The 13,367-nt window shown below is 42.1% G+C and overlaps 1 protein-coding gene across 2 annotated transcripts in view; it reads left to right on the top strand.

Annotated features, from left to right (window-relative positions):
* The window catches only part of ZNF407 (zinc finger protein 407), a 347,438-nt gene extending 339,940 nt beyond the window's left edge, over positions 1 to 7,498 (top strand). Inside the window, exon 9 of one of the 2 annotated variants that reach the window (XM_071737036.1) lies at positions 4,995 to 7,498. In XM_071737036.1, the coding sequence (XP_071593137.1) occupies positions 4,995 to 6,346 (1,352 nt within the window). In that variant the 3' untranslated portion in view covers positions 6,347 to 7,498. The remainder of the gene's footprint in view (positions 1 to 4,994) is intronic. The other variant, XM_071737037.1, reaches the window with a different exon arrangement.
* Positions 7,499 to 13,367: the final 5,869 nt, after the last annotated feature.

Here is a 13,367-nt window from a genome sequence, read left to right as displayed (position 1 = left end):
AACCAAGCTGAGGCTTCAACAAATTACTTGACACAGATGAGATGAAGTTGTTGAAGTAGTGTTAGATAAGTTTTACAGCCAGCATGTGTGCTGCTGAACAGTACAAAGCCAGTGTCCTACAATGTCATACACCAGTAACTGCTGAGCCTACTATTGGATAAATACATCATTTTATGGAACATTGATTGTTCTATAAACCCAATGGAGTATTATGCTCTATGATCAAACCATTTAGATTGTGTGTAGAGCACAGAAAATGCCATATTCAGGATGGTACTAAAAGTGCCATTTGTGTATTTTATGGATGTCATTACGGGGGAAACTTCTCTCTGTAGGCCCTGTTTACTGCAAAATTTTTTAGTCTGTAATGACATTTTTCATTCACAACGTATGCCTTCAAGAGAGGGGGCCCTTGTTTTATTTGTTTCATTCGAGTTTACTGCACAAATCCTGTACATTTTAATTAAATGTAAGCTTAACAAAAGAATAAGGTATTTATTCTGTGGGGAACAAATGATGACAGTAACAAAGGAATAAAACAGACACACAAAAGAAAGTCAGGTATTGAGTAAAAGAGAGGGGAAAAGGTACTAAGCTCCATTTGTAGTTTCCCAGAAGCACATTAAACATCAAAGCATTTCTTTCAGCCCTATTTCAGGAGTTTGTGGTCTCAGAGAATTAAAATAACCTGCAAATATGGATTTAATGTCTAAAAAATCCTGACATTTTCAAATAAAAACCTAACAGTCGCTCAGGACTCCAACTGATAAATAATGGTTCTACTGAAATGACAGACTTCTTGGAAAGAGACCAATTCTGTGATCATTGCACCCCTAGATATGAAACACCTCTTTACAAATTGTCTGAATATGAGCTCTCATATCGTTATATTTTGTCATTTTAATGCCTATTTGTGTATCTTTTTAATTTGCAATGACATACAATCAGCAACAAGTTCACTTTTCCTAATATTAATGTAGGCTTGTATTGCAGCTTATGTTTGCCATGTCAGCCAACACTTACCCCTTCTCTTTACCCGTTTTTAAGAGGGGCCAAGAGACAGGCTGGATTTAGTAGGACAACATGATCTGTTGCTACATACAGTCCAGTAATGTGACATATTCCTTAAATACATAAAAATTCCTACAAATGTTGAATTGGGCAGCAGTAGTCCTATGTAGAAATGCACTGTTCCCAAGTCAGAATAGCAGCTAAGCCTCAAAATATGTTGTTTTCTAAATATCTTCCCTACGTGGCTTTTCACTGTTCAAACAAAAGAGAACCAGTAAAATCTGCAATTCATATTTACCATGAAAAATCACTAAAATTGAAGTTGATGTTCCCAGTAAATTCTTGGTCATAGTCCAGTTAAAATTTAAAGTTACAGTAGATTCACATTAGTTTAAATGACACTTGAACTTCTACACAGCTCAACATTAATTCATTATAGTTGAAATGGAAGAATCTTCAGCGGGTGAATCTTTTACAATCTGATTGAGGCTGTTACATTTTATAGGAGCCATTTTTCAAAGCAGTACTGACAGCACTCGAAGTTATTAAATTGCTGAATCAAAAGATGGACCTGCAATCGCATTTATGAACTGTGATGGAATAGCTGGGGTTGCACCGAGCTGAGGTTAAGATGTTGGTGTAGTTAAGCTTCATCACACCCCTTAGTGACAGCAGTATTTACCCATGTAGTTTACTTTAATGGTCAGGAAGTGGCTTAACTCACCTCTGGATTCAAATAGATTAAGTAAGCAGTCAGAATGGCATAATTATCAGTGCTGCGAGGGATTCACCGGGTAGCTCTTCACCCAGGAGACTTCCCATTCAATTGCACAGTAAAGACTGGAGTTACACAGATTCCCAGGTACAGCATTTATTTGAGGAGATGAAAACAGGACAAATTTCCTTTTTTCTTTCCTTTCCCCATACCAGAGCTTTCCCTCAATGCAGTGATGCTGTGTCCCGGACATAAATTATCATGATCTTAGGGGAAAGATGTCATGATTTTGCCTTGCGTGTGTGAAAATTATGAGCGTGGAGTTATTTTGATTTTGAAATCCAGTGGAAAATGCATGATTTGTAGAGTTATTTTGATTTTGTGCCACATCACTGCCAGGCTCCTCTTTTATCATGTCAACAAAGCAAGATTCCTGAGAGAATTAATTACTTCTACTCTATTATAAAATGCGGAGGAGCTAAGATAATTGTCATTTTATGTTGATTCCCTCTTCTTATTTTTCTGCTCTTTGGGGGGTCTTGTGAATGTCAGTGCCTACAGAGAGCACAGGAAAAGTGGGGATAAGAACCAGTCATACCCCACAGTAAGCTTCCTCCTATCTTATACCTGACAAAATGTACTTCAATTGCATGTGCCAGGTTTATCATGCAGCTTCACTGGGAAACACTCTAATGGTTTAAATTGTTAATTTTATTTTCCAAAGATAACCTGCTCTGCAAACTAAGATGGAGAAAGTTGTGTAGTATCAATTTAGAGTTGTGGAGGTGATATGCAAATCTTTAATTTAACAAAACTACTTCTTGTTCGTCACAGTAGATAGATAGATAGACAGGCAGGCAGGCAGGCAGGCAGGCAGATGCCATCAAGACCTCAGTCTTTTAATCATTGGTGTTATCTTGGAATATTAGCTCCTTGGAATATAGGCACCTTAGCAAATCAAGTTGCTAGAGGCTGCAAGATGCCAAGTACTCAGTCTCAGAGTAACACAGCTCCTAAGTGTGAACTTACCCTTAAGCAAATTTGAGTCTCTGGTTTTCAGAACCCAGTTTAGTTCTCTCTGGGATCAGGGCCTGACAGCTGTACACTTTGTGTGAAAGATACCCCTTAGACCAGCTTTTGTATAATATTCTTGGCCTCTTGAGTTCAACAGAGCAGGCTGTTCACTGGAAGTGTCCTGGAAAATACCTGAAATTTGACTGTAAGAGTAAATTTTAATTCTTGCTTGCTTTATCCCAACCAAGTAAGGCCATATCTATGTGTGTTAGCAATAAGATGCTACCAGATGCAATAAGATGCTTCCAGAGGTTTTATTTTTAGTTTGTATTTAAACGACAGTGTGGGTAGTCTCAGAAGCATTGACTTAATCGAACTTCCCAAGGTCCATCTCCCTTAAGACCTTCACCTTGTTCTCAGTGTCCAGGGCCCCAGAACCAGAGAGCGTGTGCACTGGTTGTGGTCCAAAGCTCATTTTCCAGCACCTGCAGGATGGTACAGCCACAGGCAGAAAGTGCTAGAGCTGCTCCGCCATGGGCATCCACAAAGCTATTCACAAAAATGTTCTCAGTTTTGTCTTCCCAAAAATGTGAAGGCAACCCTGAGTCTGTGAGGATGGTGGGCTTGACTTTCATAGAATCATAGCATTGGCTGGGTTGGAAGGGACCTCAGAGATCATCAAGTCCAACCCTTGATCCACTACCGCTGCAGTTACCAGACCATGGCACTGAGTGCCACATCCAGTCTCTTTTTAAATATCTCCAGGGATGGAGAATCCACCACTTCCCGGGGCAGCCCATCCCAATGCTTGATCACCCTCTCAGTAAAGAAATTCTTTCTAATGTCCAACCTAAACCTCCCCCGGCACAACTTGAGACCGTGCCCTCTTGTCTTGCTGAGGGTTGCCTGGGAAAAGAGACCAACCCCCCCCTGGCTACACCCTCCTTTCAGGGAGTTGTAGAAAGTGATGAGGTCTCCTCTGAGCCTCCTCTTCTCCAGGCTGAACAGCCCCAGCTCCCTCAGCCTCTCCTCATAGGATCTGTGCTGGAGTCCCTTCACCAGCCTGGTTGCCCTCCTTTGGACCTGCTCTAGGACCTCGATATCCTTCCTGAACTGAGGGGCCCAGAACTGGACACAGGACTCGAGGTGTGGCCTCACCAGTGCTGAGTACAGGGGCAGAATCACTTCCTTGGACCTGCTGGCCACGCTGTTCCTGATAGAGGCCAGGATGCCATTGGCCTTCTTGGCTACCTGGGCACACTGCTGGCTCATGTTCAGCTTCCTGTCAATCCAGACTCCCAGGTCCCTTTCTGCCTGGCTGCTCTCCAACCACTCTGTGCCCAGCCTGGAGCTCCCCATGGGGTTGTTGTGGCCAAAGTGCAGGGCCCGGCACTTGGCCTTGTTAAACCTCATCCCGTTGGAATCAGCCCAACTCTCCAGTCTGTCCGGGTCCCATAAACTTTGTGCATTTATGGTCACCATGTGCCTTGCTGAAGCTTTACAGTGAGTGATGAGAGCTGAGAGGGAAACCCTCAATGACCCAAAAGGATAACGAGTGACAGAGCAAGTGATTGGAATATGCAGGTTACAGGCATTTTGATTTGTTGATTGCTTTCATGTAGAAATAATTAAGAAGTTGAGTTGAGAACAGAGGTTCCTCTGGATGATATTTTATAGAATATCCTGCTTAGGGTAAGAAGAGAATTGAGTGCTTTCTCAGGGTAACTAGGCTAGTGACTGAGTCAGTTAGGTGTGCTGGATAAGATGCTAGGTGGGAAATGAAGGGGAAGACAATGGCATCAAAATGACAGCATGGCAATTACCTCGCCAGCAAAAGCAGGGTATTAAGAAGATCAGCCACAGTTTTTCACACCCAGATATGTTTAATGTAATATACGATCCTAAAATTCATTACCGAAGTACTGAAATATCGCTGATAGGATCTTCTATAAAGGATCTGTTGATGGCTTTTAACTGTATACTGTATTTATCTGGGCTTTTTTATACAGAATATTTTTTAAAACTCATTTAAATTGTTAATAGGCTGCAGAATTGTTAAACTCAGCAATTATTTCAACCTGTAAATATGTTATTTGGAAAACATGCAAATTGGTTTTGTTCACTTGCTCATTTTATCTGTGTTTTCTGCCAGCGAAACCTAAAAATTTTTTTTTCCATTTAAGCTACAATTTGTTAAAGTAATGAACTGATATTTTTCATTATTCCATGTTAACAGCACATGTTTTTCTCATAGGCATCGTGTCCAAGTCCTACGAGTGCCGACTGAAGGGGCAAGGAGCAACCTTTGTGGAAACTACGAGTCCTTTCACTGCAGCAGCACTGGGAGAGGTTTCTCCTGTAAAAGAGAAGGCCTTCCAGGGCAGCAGAAGACAGCTGCAGTCACCTGAAGAAGTCCAGCAAGTTATTATTATTCAAGGATACGATGGTGACTTTGCAATTGATGCCTCTGTGGAAGAAACAGCAGCAGCCACCCTGCAGACTCTAGCAATGGCTGGTCAGATGGCCAGGGTGGTCCATATTACAGAAGATGGGCAAGTCATAGCTACAAATCAAAATGGGTCACACGTGAGCAGCATGGTTCCAGGACAGATACTTACTGAGCAGTTAGCAGATGGTGCAACACAGGTGGTAGTGGTTGAAGGAACAGGAACTGATATGGAGGAGGCCCTACAAATCGATGCAGTTCCTGACTCTGGAAGTGCTGTACTGCAGCAGATAGTGCGACAAGAAGTTTCAGATTCTTCTGAAGCTACAGTCCACCCTCCAGACTCCTCCTCAGCACTAGATGCCCTGCTTTGTGCTGTAACAGAGCTGGGTGAAGTGGAGAACAAATCTGGACTCCTTGACAGATGCAGGTCTACTCATAAAGATTTCCTGCAAGTGCCAAATGCAGAGATGCCCAGCATTCCCACTGATGCCGGGGGACAGGAAATACAAATGTTCCACGAAGTTCAAGAGACTCGGGAAGATACCAAACCTATGGAAGTGGTGACACATGTCATGCACCCCTCAGCTATAATTGCATCTCAGGAGAGAGCTCAGGCTGCCTTCAAGAAGATGGTCCAAGGTGTATTTCAGTTTGCTGTATGTGATACAGCTGCAGCTGACCAGCTGATGAAAGAAGGTGTCACTCAGGTCATTGTAAATGAGGAAGGGACTGTGCATATGGTAGCCAGAGAAGGTTCTCAGATAATCATGCAGGAAGCTGGTAGCCACACGCTCAGTGTCCAGAGTGAACACATGGATTTAGTTGAGTCAGATGGGCAAATATCACAGATTATTGTCACAGAAGAAATAGCTCAAGCCATGGCTCAGGGTTCTGATGGTGACTTCTCTGAAGGTGCAACCCACTACATCGTCACAGAGCTGCCACCAGACATTCAGGATGAGCCTGGTGTGTACTCACACGCTGTGATAGAGACAGCTGGGTCTCCAGAGATTTTGCCAGCTGCTACTGCTATAAAAGCAGAATCTATATCTACTGATAGAGCAGGAGAGCAGTTAACAAGCATGGTCATTTATACTGAGGGTGGCTCACAAGTAATTCAGGGCCAAAGAGATGATAATGAAGTGCAAGAAGCATGAGGAGCTTCATCTCCTAGGCTTGATGCAGGGCAAAGCTGGAAATTACCAGACCCATGGAGGCACTGTATTCCTGGAATGTTTTCAGTGAAACCTTCTCAATACAACAGCCTCCCAGCCAGGTAACAAGTGCATACCCTGTGGGAGGTGGCCATCAGCTACTAGGAGTTCACTGAAAGGGGTATTACAAACTGGTTACAACTGCGCTAAGAATTATTATAGGGGATTATTATAAACCAAACATATTAGGGTACAAAAGAGGATAAAAAGCACCCCCCCAAAAAGTAATTTCTTTTTTGTTTTTTTATATTTCATGTCACAGGGTAGTTCCCTGCCTTCTGTCATTTTTTCTAACATAATCACAGGAGTAAAATAATTCCACTTATGTGTATGCTTTGTGAACAGATAAATCAGCAAAAAAACCACAAACCCCAAAATAGTAAGGTGATCAGGTAAGCTTACATACTGTAATCGGTGCCCTTCTATATTTTAAAGAACAGGTGGCATTTGTTTTCTAGAACCTTACTTAAATATATCCTTGGCTGAAAATACGTCATCAAAATAAGTATTTTTTTTTTTGCATCTACAGTCAAATTTTTCATAGTAGCTTAGTCTTTCATGGTATCACATAGGACTTTACCTAAAGAACATCTCAATAAAGCTACACTTCATAAAAGTCTTGATTATACCTATTCAGAAAGAAGAACTTGCTGCCTGTAACTTCCACTTAATTTTAGATGGGAGCCCTACATAAGAAATGTGCGTTTTTGGGGAAAAAAATATATTGTCACTGTCAGTGTTTTGTTTCTTTTTTTCTTATAAATAGTGCTTCATATAAAATTATTATTTTGCAGTTCATGTTGTGAGCAACTTCTGAAACATTATGGGAGTTTTTAAAGAAAATTCTGACACTGAATTGACACGTAGAAAAAAAAAAGGTGACCTTGTATTTCTTGCTTAGTCCAGAATGTCAGTTATTTACTTGTGGATATACTGCAATTGTTCAATGCAAGTTCATGTTGAAAAGATCTGTTTCATGATACAACTGCTTTTTTTTTTTTTTTTTTTTCCTTGAAAAAAATGTAAAATATAAACTGGCAAGGTTTGGGGGTTATTTTTTTCGTCTTTCAAATAAAATGTTAGCATTAAAATGAAGCATCATGATTTTTAATATTAAGCAATAAACAGAACTGGCATTCAGCAGGAGCAAACGAATGCTATCTGTTATGTCTGGGCATTTTCTCTTTCCTCCCTTCCTTTCTCTAGTTTGCTAGATAGATAAAGATAAAAGAATCTAATTTCTCAAGTGTGCTTCATGCATGCTTAATATAATTGTGAAAGTGTTTAGGGCATAAGCCATGGCTGACTCTAGAGATAACTGGGTTTCCCATCACGTTTAATATCTTAAAATTATCAACTGTACGAAAGTTGGGGTGAGGTAAAACAATAGTTCCTTCCTGAAGCAACTGTTTAAAAATGTATTTTCTGATAGAGCTGCTTTGAAAAGGTGCTTCATTCTGGGGCTGGAGGATCCTGATGTCTTTTCACCTCTTTTTATTATTATTTTTTAAAATTTTATTATTTTCCAGGAATTAAGGTTGTGTCTTTGTCAAACCCCCAAAAAAACTAAATTTCAAGTTAGACATCGAGATTCATAATTAGCCGAGTTTGACTTGCTCATCTTTCTTAAAAGTGACAGGCTGTTCACTTACTCTTAAATACTGTCTTCAGCAAACAGTGACAGGATCAACTCCCGTTTGTTATCAGGAAAAAGGTGACCTTTACAAAATGATGGCCCTCTGCAAGACTCTCACAGATGTTCAAAAACCGGAATGTTTTTCAGTGGAAATATTTCTTCTTGATCATTTCTCCTGTTAACTGTAGCCCTGTGGTCTTGCAGCTTGGATGCTAATTCTTTGCTGTGCTTAGTCCTGTATGGCTAACCTTTCTGCTGCAGTACAGGGTGTTGACACTGACATGCTGCAGTTTACCATTTGTGATTTATTTAGGATAAATATGTCTCAGGTGGCATTTAATCCTTCATAAAACCAGTGTAGCCTGCAGTGTCAAACCAGCAATCACATTGTATGCACAATGAAAAGAGCAGACCTTTGCATAAAATAAAATAAAAAAAACACAAAAAAAAAAAATAAAAAAAAAAAAAATAACCCAACCACTGGTAGGTGTTCCTGTGCTTGGAAGCTTTGGAAAGGATTCTCTCACCTCCCATGTGCTGTAATTACCTGGAACCTCAGGTTAAGAATACTTTCTCTGTGCAGCATGATCAGGAAAACCAATATTTTTCTAGGGTTTGTTGTTGGGTTTTTTTTTTCCCTTCTTTTTAATGTGCACTTTAAAGCTAACTTATTAGTTCCCTACAAATGTAATATTAGAATTCAAGGGTGACATTCATTCCTGTGCAGACAGCTTGTTTAAGGACTCCATGCACTGTCTCAGCCCCTTGCTAAAGTGCTCTCTGCCATACACTCAAAGTCAAAGTTATTGATGCTCTCTCCCCGGGCTTAGGAAACTCCTCCCTGGCATTTGTCTCTCTCCGGTGCCTAAACCCCTGGCACCGTGCCCTGTCATAAACTGGGATGGGATTAGCTGGATCACCCCATGGACCTGCCAACCTTTCCCCAGCCCTCTGCCCTGGGAAGCAGGGAAGGAGGCAGCAGAGGGAGGCACTCAGGGTAGAGCAGTCCATGAAAAAAGCCCCAGGATGGGCACTCGTGCTGCTGGCAAGGGGCCCATGGCATGACAGGGAGCAGGCTCAGAGGATGCAGGAGCCCCTTCCCACAGGGAGCCTCCACCATCAGAGCATGGCAGAGGAACTTGCGTGGTGGATCTAGGAAGGTGTATGGCCCAGGAAGCCATTCACTCCTAAGCACGTGGTTTGCTGTTTGGTTGGAGCACCTTTGGCTACCTGTCTCCTGGAAAAATCAAGGGCTACACTGTAATGATTGCCACAATCCCTTCTCAGTCACTTGCCTTCTGATGTTCTGACTGCCAGGCTTAATTTCCTCCTTATTATCCATTCTGAATAAGCATTAACAAAGTTGGATCATACTGTAAACAATGCCAAACAGGTAAAAATGTGTCTAGGAAACAAGCCATTCTATGATTCTAAGTATTGAAGTATAAAGGAGAGGGAAAAAACAAACCAAAAAAAAAAAAAAAAAAAAAAAAAAAGCAACAAGCAAAAGTGAACAAAAAACCCACAAATGTAAACAAAGCCAGAGGAAGAGGAGGTATTTCTGGCAAGCAGTTTCACTCTCCATTTCTTGAAAATCAGATATACACCTCCTGAGGCAGTGTCTCCTGGCCCCTGAATTCAGACTCCATCTTGGGGGAGAAACAAGGGATGGGAGATAGCTGGAAACAATATGTAGAGAACTATTTCCTATAACAAAAACAAAACAAGAGCCCCCAAGAACCAACACACAGCCCAAAGTGCCCACAGCTACATAACATTCTGCCTGACTACGAGCTGCACTTCTCCATGGCAGTGAGATGAGCCAGAGCCAATAGTTGATGTGCTAAGGTATGCACATGTGGATTGTGCACAACGCTGCAAGCACTGCTGTCATTTATAAATCCTGCTTTAATACCAGAAATGTTAGCTGTGAGGTCCTGGAAGAAATATATTTGTGATCTTTGTGGACAGTGGATGCAGCTTGTATAATCACGTTAGGAATCTCTGCGTATTGGAGTTCTTGCACCTCAGGCCAGCCCTGAACTGAACTTGAGCTTAAAATGCAGGTGAGTCCCCTTCAGGAAATCATGGGGATTGAAAGATGGGGTGGGAGCTACTGGCAGAATTGTACAAGGAGCTAGTGGTGTGGTCAGCACATGGCTTGGAAGGCCACTTCTGGGGCTTTTTTCCAACCTTCCCTGCTCAGTAGACTTCCTGAGCACAAGAGCTGTAAATGGAATAAAAAGAGAGAGGATGAGAGGATAAAGGCAAAAATGTCTGGGAAGCAAAGTTGGTCCTAGTGAGAGGATTACATAACAGAAAAAAATTCATTTGGCAAAATAAAAAAAAAATTTAAAAAAAGAGCTGGGAGTTTTCACTTATTTTACCATGCAATATTAGCCCATAATTTAAGATAGCACACAGCTCACTTAAACAGCCTACCCCTGTTCCATCTTGTTGAAGAATACAATTCGTTTTCTACTCCTCTAGGGTGATATCATTTTATATGAAGAAAAAAGTTAGCTCAGATGGCAGTTATATGTTTCGGAAGCACCTTCTAATCAGGGATTGGTGATTCATTATTAGCTTCAGCAGGCGATCCATCTGACATGTAAGGGGAAAAAATTAGCAGCTGTCACTGCATGATGAGTTAATTTCCTGATAGGCCTGACACTGAAAAGCCATTTGGAGACATGGAGATGGCTGATGAGAAAACCTGGTGCTGGTTTATAATTGGAGAGAAAGAAAGGGCAGGGAGACAGAGGGAGGTGGGGGAGGGGCTGTGGCTCATCTACAAGTGGGGATGGATGGTTGTGTATTTACCAAACAGGCTGCATCACAATAACCCACATTACTGCACATACACACCTCGGCTGTTAAGTAATAAGGACCTGGGCCTCTCATTTTCCTTCTGCCTCCTGTCATTATTCCTGGTCATTTGTAATTAGTACTCCAGACGGTTTTACGCTTACTCCAGCCCGGGTGAACGGTGTCCAAGCACACGACTGGGTTATCTTGCCATGACATTGAAACCTGACATTTTAGTGGAAAGGGGAGAAAATGATGCTATCCCTTTAATGGTTCGTGCTGCAATTTTCTTAATTGCTGCTTGAGATTTCAATCAATCATACAAAAATAAACTCATTTGAAACAAATATCTCTAAAACTTCCAAGGGCACGATTGCAAACAGTGAGAGGGTAGTGAGAGAAATCTCTTGTAGAGCATGAGGAAATATGCCCTTCAAAATAAGACATGCCTGTCTGTTTATCCTTTATAAGAATGGTAAGGAAAACTGTGGAGAAAATAGGCGTGTGAGACCAAATATAGTCCATGTGGAATCTGCCTGGTGTGTGTAATACGGACATCAACACAAAGTCTTTTATATGTGTTAAATAAAGCTAATAGAAAGCCCTCGGCCAGAGAATAATTTCTTCTGTGGCTGTGCATGTTAGGCTACTTGTTTTCAGCTATTTAAATAATGTATTTAATATGTCTGGCAAAGGAAGCCAGGCTTTTCTTTAACTGGCAAAAAAAGTAACATGATGGATATATAAAACTCTTATTTTTCAAAGGGGTAGTCTGCAATGGGGTTTTTTTTGCCATCATCAGAAGATAATTTTTGTCTGGAAAGAGCACAAACCAGAAGCTTCCACTAACTCCATTTGTACAAAACCAGCTTTCCCATTTTTCTATTAAGGTAATCTTAAATGAGGGTCAAGAATTCGGGAGCAGTGGCAGAGGGGGGGATACCCTTGGCAAGCAGGTAGATCCAGCAATTGAAATGTGATAGACAACCAGTACGCAAGCTAGGATTGTGTCTTGCAACATAACAGGACACCTGACCTTGTTTAAAATACATTCTTGTCCTCTGGCAGCAACACATTTATCAAGGCTACTTTGAAAGACCAGTTGTAAAGAGTAGTTTTGCCCTGGAGGTCAGCATTAGCTGAGCACCTTCAGGTTCTGGGAGTTTCTTATTAGGAAGAATAGCAAGCCCCTGGGCAGCAATAGCTTAACACCAGGGTGGCTTTTCTGCCACATTTCCCCAACCTCTGAACACTCTTACTGCCTTAAATCCTCATTTCTTGGTGCAGCTTTCCCATGTGTTGGTTTGTCTCCTGGGAGGTCCTGCACACGGATGTTTGTCATGTTCATGAGTGATCCACCTGGATATGCAGGGAGGAGAAGGGCTGTTGTCTTGGGCTGTTGTGCTGCTTGGTTACATCCCTTGTTGTGCAAGTAGTCAGGAGCTTCAATCTCCAGGCAAAGGCCAACAGACAGATTACAAAAGTCCTCCATCTCCTTGGCAGGGGATGGTTGGGTGCCACCAGGGGACATCTGACCAAGCAAAGGATAAGAAAACATTGAGCAAATCCAAGAGTAGGAAGCAGAGTCTTTAATTCTTAGTCTGCTAGGAGTGATTTTCTGAAAAAAGAAATAGAATTGAATTACCAAGAACCGAAGGCAATGACAAACATAGCAAAGCCATACGCACAAGAACTGAGAGGCAAGGAGCAGACAAAGCCCAGTGCCTTTCTAGCACCCACCCACAGCTGAAATACAGCTCCCTTTCCCTCTCTGGCTTCCCCTGCTTCTCAATCAACACACAAGCAGTTCTGTAGCCACATTCAGTGACCCTGCTGTGCCACACAAGGGCTGGTTTGAGGCTCTGTACATACCAAGTGCTGCAGGTTGTCCCCAGGTCAAGAATGGGCTTCTGACACCTCTGAATTCCCATGAGAGGAGACACCCAGAAAGAAGACACAGGTCTCATCCAGAGAGGACAGAGGGTCACCTGGAAGGAAAGGACTTATTCCTGTTGCAGATGAGGTCTTTGCAAATGGATGTCTTATGCTGGGAGAGTTTCAGGACTTTCCCCCAAATCCTGCTCAGCTTCTTCAATCTGCCCATGTGTTTCTCTGTCACTGGAGATGTGGAACAAGTTTGTGTTTTCTGCTCAGCATATGGTGGTGACTGCTGGTGTTTGATAGCTGTGAAATCCAGATGCCCAGCTCTAGGAGGATTTTTCCCTTGCTAGGGACATCTGTCCATCCTCTTGGCTTTGCTATTTCTTCTTCTCCTGTCTTTTTTCTGCTTGCAGTCTGCAAGCCTTGCCTATGAATTTGCAGAGGAGATCATTCAGATGATTTATTATTCTGCTTTAATTCAAGGTTAAGAAGGAGTCAGTAAAGGGAATCCCAGAGATGTGTTTGCTCCTGGGGACCCAGATAGAGATGTATATGTCTCAAGCCCCCCAGCTGCTTTTGCCAGAGCAAGAGGCTGCTGTGGCACATTGAACAGAAGGCAGTGGCACCATCGGCTGGCAG

This window comes from Heliangelus exortis, chromosome 2 (assembly GCF_036169615.1).
Source record: "Heliangelus exortis chromosome 2, bHelExo1.hap1, whole genome shotgun sequence".
In the NCBI taxonomy this organism is placed as follows: domain Eukaryota; kingdom Metazoa; phylum Chordata; class Aves; order Apodiformes; family Trochilidae; genus Heliangelus; species Heliangelus exortis.
The sequence above is the reverse complement of the archived record's forward strand: the minus strand, read 5'-3'. Positions and strand labels throughout refer to the sequence as shown.